General features: G+C 32.0%; 1 protein-coding gene across 3 annotated transcripts; it reads left to right on the top strand.

Annotated features, from left to right (window-relative positions):
• Window positions 1-1,450: 1,450 nt before the first annotated feature.
• LOC105137813 (uncharacterized) lies at window positions 1,451-3,913 on the top strand. Of its 3 annotated transcripts, XM_011043698.1 has the most exons (3): window positions 1,451-1,719; window positions 2,244-3,536; window positions 3,655-3,913. In XM_011043698.1, the coding sequence occupies exons 2-3, from the start codon at window positions 2,336-2,338 to the stop codon at window positions 3,726-3,728; spliced, it is 1,275 nt and encodes a 424-aa protein (XP_011042000.1). In that variant the 5' UTR covers window positions 1,451-1,719; window positions 2,244-2,335; the 3' UTR covers window positions 3,729-3,913. The 3 variants fall into 3 exon arrangements, with proteins under 3 accessions (XP_011042000.1, XP_011041999.1, XP_011041998.1); XM_011043697.1 differs by having other exon boundaries at window positions 2,292-3,913; XM_011043696.1 differs by having other exon boundaries at window positions 1,452-1,719; window positions 2,244-3,913.
• Window positions 3,914-13,193: the final 9,280 nt, after the last annotated feature.

Genomic DNA, 13,193 nt, shown 5'->3' with positions numbered 1-13,193 from the left:
AACATTTCATAAATTATTTCAAATAAAATAAGTAACAATAAAAGGAATAAGGACCAAATTTGATAGATAAAAAATTTTAATAAAAAAATAATAAGAAAAAAGAAAATAGCAATTATAAAAATAAGGACCAAAATTAATATAAAAATTAAATTTTAAGAGATGAAATTAAAAAATAAATATTCAAAAGAAAATATATATAACAATTAAAAGTTTAAGGATCAAATTTGATATAATTATCAAATAATGACATTTTTAAATTTTTCACAACTTCTGGAAAGTGTTTTCCACCCAAATTTTTTAGGAAAACACTTTCCTGAAAATCAATTCAAATTTTTTTTTGACTAGAAAGTGTTTTCCATTGACCAGTTTTCCTAACAGAAAATAAATACAAGAAAGTTTGGAAAGTGATTTCCTGGAAACCACTTTCCGAAAAACAAACACAACAAAAAAGAAAAATACTTTCATGAAAACCAAGTTTTTTGTTGACCGGAAAATATTTTTCATTGACTGGAAAGTATCTTTCGTTGACCAACTTTTCTAATGACAAACAAACACGGAGAAGTTTAAAAAGTGATTTTTTAAAAACTACTTTTTAGAAAACAAGCATGACCTCAATTTTAATGTTGCTTTACTTGACAAAACCTAATAAATTACCTAACAACTTTAAAATATTCTTAATATCACTAAAAAAACCTAAAATTTAAACAAATATAAAGGTATAATTTACTTTTTCGAACAAGATGAAAATAAAAAATTATAATTTATTTGACACTAAACTTGACTATTTTAATAGTCAAAATCATGACAACTAATAACTTTCTTATTTTCTTACCCTTTTTTCACAACTTTCTTTTTAATTTCTCAAACTCAAAAGCTAAAAAACTAACAAATTTAATTTTTGGAGTAAAATAAAGATTGTCATGAACTTGAGATTAACCATGTATTTTCTTTGTGTTTTGTATTTAAGTTTTCATTCTTTTAATTTTTTTCTATCATAATTTCAAACTAAATCTCATCTAATTAGCCCATAAAAAATTTAATAAAAAAATAAAAAAATAAAAAAGGGTAGGTGTTTCACTATTGTGAAGCACCCTACTAAATCCCACTTCTTTAAATAGAAAAAAAATTTAACTATAAATAATATTAAATTTCTAAACAAAATTTCTATACCATAAAAATAAAACCGTGGATGATCTAGAAAATAAATCTAAAAAACTTTATAAATTGCTATTTAAATCTCAATAGTTGCCATTATAAAGTCAATTTCCATTCAATTAAATTTAATTTTTTATTTTTTTTTGTTTTTATTTGAGGTTTATAAGAATTATAATGATTATATATTATAATCACTATCAATGAAATTATATTTTTATAAGAAAAAGAAAAAAGAAAGTATATAGACCAAAATGGAGATTTAAATAAAGTAGAACAACCAAAAAGTTTAGTAGCTGCCAAAAGAATCCAATCCAACAGGACCGCAGCTCCTTAACCTGATAGTTTGTTGCCAATACTCCAATAACAACGCCTCAAACATCAAGCTCAGTGCACAAAACGACAGCATTTTATACCCATCTGGCCTTGAACATGCAAGCACCTGTCAATAAATCCCATAAATAACCACCACCGCTTGCTTTAACTTCCATTGATTGCCACAAAATGATTGTATCGATGAATCTTTTACCATGAAGAAGACCTGAGCTGATCATCTGCTTCATACAGGTTCTTATTCATTTCTTTCATCTCTTTCTTTTCAGTTTCTTGATTAATATTAATATTGTGGCTCAAAACGTTAATGGGTCTCTCTTTTTTTCCTCAAAAAGAGATTGAAGAATGAAAAGTAGAGAACTTTCAATTTATAGTCTTTTTTTTTTTCCAGTAACAAAATCAATGATAAGGGAAGTTTTCATTGAGCTGATTTTGGATTTTATTTTTTCATTTTCGTTTGGATATTTCTTAATTCTTTTTTAAGCTGATTCTGAGTTTGTTTTATGTTTTTTTTTTTTGATTATGTAGGGAGGGTTTAGTTTTAATAGAGTTTGGAATTCCCCCCTCTAATTTACTGATTTAGAGAGTGATAATTCTCTCGTTTAGTTCTTCTAGTTAGTTTAAGATGATGGGAAATTTCAGTTTCTGGTTAGAAGTTTGTTTCTTTTTCTTTTTTGCTATGCAACTGATTCAAAAGACATGAAAATGCGAGTTTTTACCTGGATGAGTTAAGCGACTGTTTTTACTGTTCTTTGCAGGGAAGGGTTTCGGAATTTTTTTAGTGACTTTGGTTTGTGTTCTTGTAGAAAGAGTTTTGAATCAGAGTGTCTTAAAATTTTGACAAGGAATAATGGATCTTGATTTGAACGAAGAACCTTTATACTCTTCCAATGATTCGATGTTGGGACTCGCAACTATGTGGAATGAATTAGAAACCACCAATGGTCTTCTAGAAGAACGTATCAGGCAGCTTGAAGCAGTTACTTTCAGGGCTAGGCAACGACAGAGATGGAGACAAAGTCACATCACCCCTCAAACGGTGAGTATTTCTGTGGAACCAGTTACCATTAATGTTCGCAGTGAAGGTAGACTGCTTATTGGGGAGGCTAGTGTTGCTACTGAAGAAAGGAGAGATGAGATGAATAAATTTGGCAAAAGGAATAGTGCCTATTTGTTAGCTAAAGCATTAGGCAGGAATGGGAATGGTATGGAGGCCAGAAGTGATAGGAGTGTATTTGATTGTAACATATGCCTTGATATGGCACAAGATCCTGTATTAACTTGTTGTGGACACCTGTTTTGTTGGCCATGCTTCTATCAGCTGTCGTATGTTTACTCAAATGTGAAGGAATGCCCTGTGTGTATGGAAGAGTTTACAGACACAAGCGTTATTCCAATTTATGGCAATGGAAACAGTAATGACAACAACAAGGACAGGTCGAAGGAGTCTGGCTTGAAGGTTCCTCCTAGGCCTTCTGCACAAAGAGTTGAGAGTGTGAGGCAGCAACTCATTAATCGCGGTGTATTTTCTTCTTCAATTGAAGAAAGGATGCGGCATTTTGGCAATGTGCTCATTGCAATGGGGGAGATACCTCGATCAGAAGATCTTGATGATACTCCTCTTGAATCTGAGAGAATCAGTTTATTGGAAAATCAAGCCATTACTTCTCAGGAACTGCCTTCCACAGGGGCAGAGGTAAGCCAGCACTACCATTCTGTTCAAGTTTCAAGGTTATTGTTTCAAGGAGCAGCTTCACTGTCCTCCTTTTCATCGGCAGTGAATTCTGCGATGAATTCTGCAGTGGAATCTGCAGAAAGATTAGTTGAGGACCTTGAGGCAGTTTTGCACAATCATCGTGGGAGAAGAAACCGCCAACAATCTTCACGTCCTGCTGATAGAGATTCATTTTCAAGCATTGCTGCTGTTATTCAACCTGACATCCAGAACCTGGATACAGTTGCTGATGCTGATTCTATGTTGCCTCATTCTGCTTCGTCTTCCAGGCTTGATGATGCTGCCACTGTTTCACAATTGGAAAGCCATAGCACGGGTACTGATATAGAAAGCAATTCTACTGTGCCCATTTCGTCGTCTTCTAGTAGAAGAAATCTAGTTTCTAGGCGTCCAGAAGTGGACATTAGCTTACAAACAAATCCTTCATCTTCCAGGAGAAGAATTGAAGTTTCCAGAGTTTCAGATGCAGACAATGGACAAAACCGTGGGCATAGAAGGAGAAGGTTGAGCTGATGTAGCCATAGAAATAAGGGCTAAATTGATAACATGTTCCTTGTCTGAGTACTGTTATTTAGTTGTGTTGTTGGAAACTAATACATCTTTGTTTATGAAGACAGTGTTTGCCAATTCATTTATTGCATGCATATTGCAATTTAAGCAAAATATCAGGATAACCCTGCCAGTGTTTATGCTCTTGCTGCTATATATTTTTTTTATTTGGCTGTTTCATTGACAGTTCTTGTGGTTTCTTACCGAAGTATGCAGTGTCATCCTTTGATTGCATGGTACAGTGTTCTGTAAGGCATAGAGCAGCTATTTAACTGGTAAGTTTATGTACTCTTAGTGAAAGATTCATTTGGTTCTCTTTACCTGTAGTTATAGACAATGTACTTGTTCAAAAGTTTTATTTGGTTGTTGATTTCCTTTTTGGTAAGTTTATGAACTCTTAGTGAAAGATTCATTTGGTTTTCTTTGCCTATAGTTATATCTTTTTGTTGACCTTAACGAGACCCATGATGTTAAGCTCCCGCTTGCAACAATGGTTTTGTGATGATTTATCATTGATCACTCATTTCATGCTTATTGAAATAAATCACTTATATTATTAGTGGTGGTTAAGACCCAGGATATCATGTCTGGCAAGAAAAAATGGTTATATGATGATTTATCATTTACTGCTCATGCATGTTAAGATATTAAGTCTGTTAACTGGTAATCTGCATGTTTTTTGTTTTGAATTTCGATGTGAAAAAAAAGAAGAAGAATATTTCCTGATTGCTTCAAAACTCCTTTGTTGTCCACAGGTCTGGACTTTAAGAACGATTGTAGTTTTCTTGAAATGATTAAAACTGCTAATGTGCTTCGTTGCTTTTGAGTAATGTCAGGACATGTTCATGATCTGAAGAAAGTTGTTTTTTATTTATCAATTAAATGTCTCAAAATGCAAAATGAATTTGGAATTTTTTTCTGAAATGTTATTGTTGCATTCTCCAGAACTTGTACAATTTTATGTATTTTTGTTTGGTAATAAAAGTTAATTGACAGAGCATAGAATAAAAGGAGTATAAAGGGTTAAATCTAAAACCATAAAAACATAGACTGTAGGCAGAGAATACGTCATGAAATAAGCTACACTTTGAGGGTAAGCAAGTTTAAGAACACAGCAAAACAGAATGGAAACCAAGGGTTTAGGGTTGTCTGACCTTAAACCAGCTAAATAATGATCAACTGAGACCTATTTAAACTCTTCCACCATAAGCTAAAATGCCATAAACACCATGTGTCAAGTCCTAAATTCACAGAAACCAGCTTTCTAAAGATTAGGGTAAATTTGGCAGACTATCAGACAATTTAAATGTTAGAATACTCAAACTTCAAAGAAAATAGTTTTGACATTTTAATTGTTTTTCTAACAACTCTCTGTTCTCTTGGAACAAACACATTACATAAAAAGAAAAGCTGTCTGCAAGTTTTAACAACTCTCTGTTCTCTTGGAACAAACACATGACATAAAAACAGAAGTTGTCTGCAAGCTCTTTGTGTCTACAATAGTATTTAAGATTGAAACGTTGGCTTTTATTATCTTTATGTGTCTCAAAATGCTTTCTATGCTGATGTAGAGGAATTTTATCTGACAACAAATTTAGTGGAAAATCCTGCTCATTTGACTTTTATTCCTTGATTTATTGTAATTAAAATGAGTCTTATTCTCTAATTTCTTATTGGGGTGATTTTACCAACAGAATGGAGAAATTTTGTTGTTGCTAGAAAAACACACGTAATAATAGAAAAGTGATTATTCTATTCTTTGTGATGCATGCATGTTTTGCTTTGGTTAATGATTAGGTTTGTTTGGATTTTTATTGATGCACGAGATGTTGTCAAATTCCAATACCAAACAAGTGACTGAGAATTGCAGAAGACCTATATCCTTTCTTAGAACTGGTTTAATCTTTAACTTAGTGTTGCATTTTCATGGGCTTTTTTTTTTTTCTGGTTGTGATGCAGGAGAATTTTTTCCGAAGCGCAACCTTATATTAACAGATATAATTTTCGATTTGATTGCTGGATTCAACTAAAATTTTGCTAGAAGATTCTACAAGCCTTATTTGCTATTGGTTTGAAAATTTTGTAGCCACCTAAGTTCATGAAGGCTTTCAAATAAGGCTTAAAAGTTGTTATTCAGGATTTATCATATTTTCCTAGTTAATATAGAATTATTTTTTCTATTTTATTTAAAACTCTTTTATTATTTTTTGGCATTGTTTAGTATATAAACAGCTTAAAAGTGCTGTAATATTGAGTGTTGATTAAAAAATTATCAAGTAATAAAACTTCAAGTTGAGGTTCTTGTGTAAAAACCCTATTCAGCTTTAATTCTATTCTTATTTTTGCTTGTCTTCTTGTTTGTGTTTTCGTCTGCGTCAGGTTGTCACTTATGATTTAAACTGCGGCAGGTACAAGTTATTGTTAACCAGCTTGAAGTGACAGCCCACATACCATTATATCATTTGTTTTGGGGGTAGAGAGGTAAAATTGCTTCATATTAAGCATTGATCTTGTTTGTGCATGCAACTTTGAGAATTAGATTGGCATTCTTGCTTGTAATGTGAATTTGAAGATTTTATTCCGATTTCCTTTGGTTTTGCAAAGCAAGAAGGATAAGTGCTTAAGTTTGAATCCCACCTCTAATTGTCAATTCATTGATAATCTCTTTAAAAAAGAGAACATGAATAATCACATTCGGTTGCATTGAGTTGAGTGTCTTATGATATGATCAGGTATAGTGGTGAAGAGATATTCCTATAGAGTAGTGATTCATTATTGGTGAAAGAGTGAGTTCACATACTATGCTTCTCAATAACTAAAGTGAACCCAAACGCATGCCACTTCGCTGGTGGATTATATAAGAGAGGTATTATTAGGTGTGTAAAAAGGGTTTGTATTAACAATTAAGTCAAGGTGCATCTCTCATTTTGAAAGGTAACGAAAATTCTTTGTTTGATTGGTTTTACCATCTGTTATCATGAGTTTCCTATCAAAGTGTTTGAACAGGATTAGCAATGGAGCATGTGTGCTGAAATTGGAATTAGTCCACTAAGCCCAACATAGCTGTCCTGCTATGATGCCTTGTTCTAACTATATGCTAGGCTTCGGTTTTGGGCTTTCTTGATTTCTAGTGCAATTATGATATTGATAGGTCAAATCAGACAATTTTATTAGCATTATTGCTCAGCACCATTACAACTTTTACGGTCTGCCTGATATCAGATTATCATTGATTGTATAATATTCACAATTATCATTTCATGAAATTCTAGCTAGATGATTGATTTAAGATTTTTAATTTAATTCTTGCTGTTGGTTTGTCTTCAATGAACTATACAAGTCATGATGTGATGAATCATGTCATATCGAACTGCCTGATTATGGTTTGATCATCAAGTACTCATCATTTCATGAAACCCATAGGCTTCACAGCAAATATGATTTTTGTCTCTAATGATCTTGTTGCATTTGTGTCTCTGTTAACAATATCTTCACCAAAGGATGGCTTGCTTACATAAGTAAACTATAATGATTTTATACAGAAAAAAATAATTATTTAGCTTAAACGTGCCTTGTATGAGTTGTCTGGTCAAGCATGCCTCTAACTATTCTTTCATTTTCTATGCAAGCAAAGAAAAGAACAGGATATGAACCCTACAAGCCCTGCCAGTTGGGGAACCACCATATAATTACAACAGTTTGAGGTAGGAGTTTTCTTCTAAATCTTGTCTGTGTCTACAGCAACTTGCATGTGTGGATCCACCTTATAATTACAACTTGCTAATGATGGTGGTGATGAGACGATAGGGTAGGGATGACTGAAAATGAGAAAAAAAGGATTTATCTCCTAAATTCTTAATGATACTGTACTAGACAATGGTTATGATTGAACCACCCTAGAAAGCGTCTGTTTCAATACATCCCTCCTTGCATGCATAACTATAGATATCGCATCTTTGCCTCCTTCCCATTTTATAAATTGTAGCAAAACTGGGCAAGAGTAATTTACTTATATTGGACTATGGTGTACGCAAAAACGAGTGGTTTTAGTCGTCATCTTCAAATTTTTATCCTACCTTCATTTGTGAGATACCATGTTGTTTTGTCCTACATTGCCTCCAGTCGGATAGTTTTTCCGTTCTTATCTCGTACCATCCAGTGTCTCACTAGTCAGTAATGTAATGGGAAAAACAGCATGGACAAAACTGTTAAAAGTGGTGTTTATAATGTTGAAAAAAAGTAGAGCCAGCATAAATGAACATTTCTGTGATATTATGCCATGGTTTTTGTGCCCCTTTATGAGCTTTGACAAAGCAAATAAGATGGGTTTTTTTAAGTCACACCGGTTGATTCTTCAAATTTGATGGAGTGGAAATTTTCGTTGAGATATCAATGATTGGAGGCGCGCATGTTTAGTCCATGTTTTCTGCCATCTCACTTTGTACAAATCTCAGTGGAAGAAGTAACATGTTGAAGCTTTTTTCTTCATTCTTCAAAACTTTAATGAGTGGAAGTTAAATATGATAGAGAAATCAATGATTGGCATTTGTTGTTTATCAAAAAGTTTATTATGACTTAATGCAAGATTTTAAGGCACATAATGAACCCTCACCTTTATGATACTGTAGTATTTTTTACGTCAATTCCTGTATCAAATTAAGAAATGAAATCTCTTTATGGTTGTGTGTGTGTGTGTTTGAATTTAGTGATCATTTGACGTGTAATTAGTAATATAATTAACAAAACAACAGGGTGATTAAGAAAAGTAATTAATGTGAGAGAAAGGGATGCTATGACAAGGATTGTCTATGTGCTGTACGCACGCGTTGTAACAGCTGATGCTGACATTGTAAAGATGGCCCAAACTATGTTTTTAAGAATTTTTTGGAGCCCTTTCTACCATCTGAATAGCACCGCATGGAGACAGGAAGGTCCCCACTACGGTCGATATTCAAATTGATCATCAAATCACTCTCGTGTCTTCATCAAATTATACTTAGCAGAAAGTCATTTTTAATGTAAGCAGGTTAAGTTATTCTAGATAGATAAAATGTGGAGTTGGTGATGGCAATTTTACGCAGTCCATCGACTATCCACAATGTGTATAGTTGGACTAAATTATGTGCATAAACCCCGATCATATTCATAATCATAATTCTCTTTAAAAATCTCAAGTTATGATCCACTTAGAACAAAATATATACCAAGTTCAAAACATTTTCTAAATATTGTTGATAAAGGAAGAGGAATGAGGTTATAACAAGCAACAAAAAGAGGTAATAAGAAAAGTGATGATGGTAGGCGAGATAAATGCCAAAAGTGTTCATGGTGAGTAGTGGTGTTTAAAGAAACTAGTTTTATTTGTATTATCTAATCTGATTTAATTTATCAAAATTAGATAATACGGATATTATAAATGATAGTGGTATAAAAAAACCTAAAAAATAAATATTATTGGTCGGGTGGTAAGTTAGGATTTTTAAAACCTGATTAATCTAACCCAATTTGTATACTCTATACTCTTCTAGTTTTTATATTTGAAAATTATGAATTTAAATTTTATTTTTATTTTATATAGAAATGTTTTGATTTTAAGTTTTGTTGGTGTATATTTTTTTAGAATTCTTTAACCTAAAAAAAAAAAGAGGTTTGTCTCTTTGTTGGAGAGAAGACAAAAATAACTAGAATTTAATGGTGATATAAGATACAATAGTTAAACCTAATATTGAGGGTTTCATGACGCCTACAATCTATATTGGAGGCCTACCTTTAAATACAAATTCATGAAAATTGATAATATAAGCTCAACTTGTGGACATTTGTAATATTCATAAAAAAATATAGTCTTATCCCAATATATTCAACCCTTTTATATCTAAAAAATTAAACAAATTAGATTTATAATTTGTAAAATATTAAAATTTTAGATTGAATATAATTATAAGCTCTAACTTGATCCAACGATATTCATGAACACCTATGAAGGCAGGGGGCTAGGATACAATTTACTTGGATAGATCACACACGTAATAATTGGGATAAATTGGGCAATTAACATATAAAATTTTTAAAAAATTAGCGAATTGACATAGAAGCAAAAAGTTTTGGCGAAATAGCAAAGTTTGACCACGTCGTGTTTCAGAAGCATGACAAATATCTCGCTTCGAAAATGCAACATGACCAAACCGTGTTATTTCTAGCTCAAACGGTCGACCAGTTTGTAATGGTTAATGAAATCGGTCAACCAATTTAAAAAATAACAAGGAGAATCTCAAAACTGCCAAAAACAAGGGGCCTCGATGAGATTCAAAAATAAGATTTGATGTTTTGCATAGTGACATAGTCGTTATTATAAGGAAAATAGCCTCCAAAAACTTTCATAAAAATTTGAGCATGATCTAATAGGTGGATCAAAATTTATGGCCCTTATAAGTTGTTATTCTGGTTTGGCACAACCATACTTCATCTTGGGTCTAAACCTATCCCATTAGTCTATAAATGCATATGCTAGGCCATCCATGTAATTTGTTTAAGGAAGATCTTCATTTAGTTATAACAGACTCACACTTTACTACTCAGAATCATTCATTACTGTATGAACATAAACTTTTTGAGATTTTATTTGAAGTTTATTCTTTAGTTTACAAGTTAGAAAAAGATATATATATTTTGACTTCTAAAACATATTTGAAAAAAAACTTCATAAAACATAGTTGTTGTGCTTTAGTATAACGACATTTAGTAAATGTGACACTTCTAAAGTGTGACATGGTCAAATTATGCTATTTCATTAAATATTTTTGAAATGGTGTTATTCTATCAAATTTTTATGTTTACATGTAATTTTATAAATGATCTTAATAATTTCATATTTCGTGGACCACAAAATTATGAGGTCAAAACAAATAGTAATCGGTAATCCTTGAAAATGCTCTTCCTTTCAATAAGATAATTTTTTTACTATACACTATCACTTTGCGAATTATATATTAAACCAGCTAAATGATTTTTATTAACATATAAATTTATTTGAAGATTTCTTCTACTATTGATTAACAATCTATAAAAAATTACCAAAATATCAAACAATATGTGATTTCTTCTACTATTGATTAAAAATCTATAAAAAATTACCAAACTATCAAACAATTTGTGATTCCATCTAGTCAAATGTTGATCCTAAATATGCATTACAACGTTTCAAACTTCACCAAATAAGACTTTTTGCATGTATCAGACATTAACCACCAGTTATTTTGGTTAGGAAAAATGGATTTGATTGTCAAAATCAAAAAATTAACTAATTATCCAACACATAAGTCTTGTTTTCAAGCTACTTTGATTTTTTGAGACATTATTAATGGCGTCATTTGTGGAGAGTGACAAAAAAGCCATCAATAGTTCTTCTAGAACTAGTTTATTGACGTTCTTAATCACCATTAAAGGAAGATAATCAAAACACTCCTGCAATTAAGCATGTCACTAGCCTTTCTACAGTTATTGGAACTTCTTTTCCATTAGAGCTCTAACAACTCTTCAAAAAGAAGGAAAGACTATGCGATAATTTTATTACCCTAAGTTAGTATGGTTTTTTTGCTGCCAATGAGCTTAATGAGGCAACCAAATTTAGGCCAGATATTTTCCAACTTTAAGAATACAGTTGGAGCGTTAAGATTTGAGAAAGCTTTCAATAAGTATGAGTCAAATGCTAGTTCAATCATAAAACATATGAAGTCTATTTATTCATCCAATAAACATATATTGAAGAAACTTTATTCTTTTTTTTTTTTGAGCTTAGATAATGATCTCAACAAAAATGCTATTAAGACAATTATGCCTCAAAAGGAAATAAAAATGTTTCAAGATCAATGACTAGGAATTAAGTTTCTTGTATACGAATTATATTATTCATAGTAAAGATGTCTTATTTTGTTTTAAGTGATATCTAGGGTAACAACCACATAATTTTTCAAGAATAAGATGAACTCAATCTTTTTAGTGTGCTTTCATAATTTACCTTGAAGAAGATGGATTTGAAGCCTCTCTAGTACGATTATAAAACTCTTTAAAAATGAAATTGACATGATATCTCTCTGGGTCAACAACCACACAATCTTTTAAGGATGAGATAAACTTGGTAATTCTAGTGTGACTGCATAATTTACCTGGGAAGGAATGGATACGAAGCTTCTTTAATGTGATTGCAGAACTCTCTAAGGATGAGATTAACATGACATCGATTCGGGGCAATGACCATATAACCATCTAAGGATGGGATAAACCTAGTCTCCCTAGTGTAATTGTATAATTTACCTTAGAAGAGATGGATCTGAAACTTTCATAGTGTGATTGTATAACTTTTTAATAATGAGATTGACACAATATCTCTTTAGGGTAATGGCCTCACAACCTTTTAAGGATGGGATAAACTAAGTTTTTTTAGTGCGAGTGCACAAGTTACATTGGAAGGGATTGACTCAGTCTCCCTAGTGTGATTGCACAAGTTATCTTGGAATGGCTTAACATGATCATCCTAGTGCCATGACAAATTTCTCCAAGGATAGGGTAAACTATCTTAACAACGATGTTTTGCTTAAGGAACAACACCAATCCCCACCTCTTACCTAGTAGCTTTTTAATAATCCACTGCAGATTTATTTGATTTAACTAGAATATACTTGAAATCAAGATTTTCTCTTGGTTTTAGGCAAATGAAAAATCCCTTCTAAATCTTGATTAAGGTTAGATAGTTCAAAATTCAAATTTGATAAATATTTTTCTAAGTAAAAGTGTTGAACCCATATAAAATTTCAAAGCTTTTTCTAAGGGTCTTGAACCTTGCATAAAATGTTTACTATGAGTGTGAGATTATACATGAGTAAATAAAGAAATGAATAAGAATCAAAATTTTATAAAATAAAAAAGTTTTATGGATAAACCTCACAAAACCAGAGGTGTGCAAATTAATAAAAGGACAGGGGGAAAAGAATCTTAAATGTTTAGTCCAAGCTTTTCAGCTAGATATTCTCTATATCGGGTGGCAACAGCTCTAATTAGGAGTATATCTATAAAGCCAGACACCAGAATTAGATGAAAGATGGTACTAAAGTCCACCTATATTAGACATGAAAAGGAATATCCAATCCCCAACTGTCTTAGTCAAAGTTGCATACCCCCTAAAAAATTCATGAAACTCCTTGAGAGAGATCTTCAAGAGCTCTGGGCTTCTTTCTTAGCGGCAAAAAGCTCAGCCCTCAGACCATTTTAGATGGACTTCGTGACACGACTAAAAGATTGATGTCTTCTCCCAAGTGTAGGAGTGTCGAAGTAATAAATAACCCGGCAAGACCGGGGTCGAACCACAGGGAGGTTAATTGTACAAATTAAAAACAACAATTATAAAACAACAATAACAACAACAGTA

This window comes from Populus euphratica, unplaced genomic scaffold (genome assembly GCF_000495115.2).
Source record: "Populus euphratica unplaced genomic scaffold, PopEup_1.0 scaffold71.1, whole genome shotgun sequence".
NCBI classification, from domain to species: domain Eukaryota; kingdom Viridiplantae; phylum Streptophyta; class Magnoliopsida; order Malpighiales; family Salicaceae; genus Populus; species Populus euphratica.
The sequence above is the reverse complement of the archived record's forward strand: the minus strand, read 5'-3'. Positions and strand labels throughout refer to the sequence as shown.

What these genes read in the sequence shown, in the direction of transcription:
- LOC105137813 (XM_011043697.1), top strand. Translation starts at nt 2,336, where the DNA reads ATGGATCTTGATTTGAACGAAGAACCTTTATACTCTTCCAATGATTCG.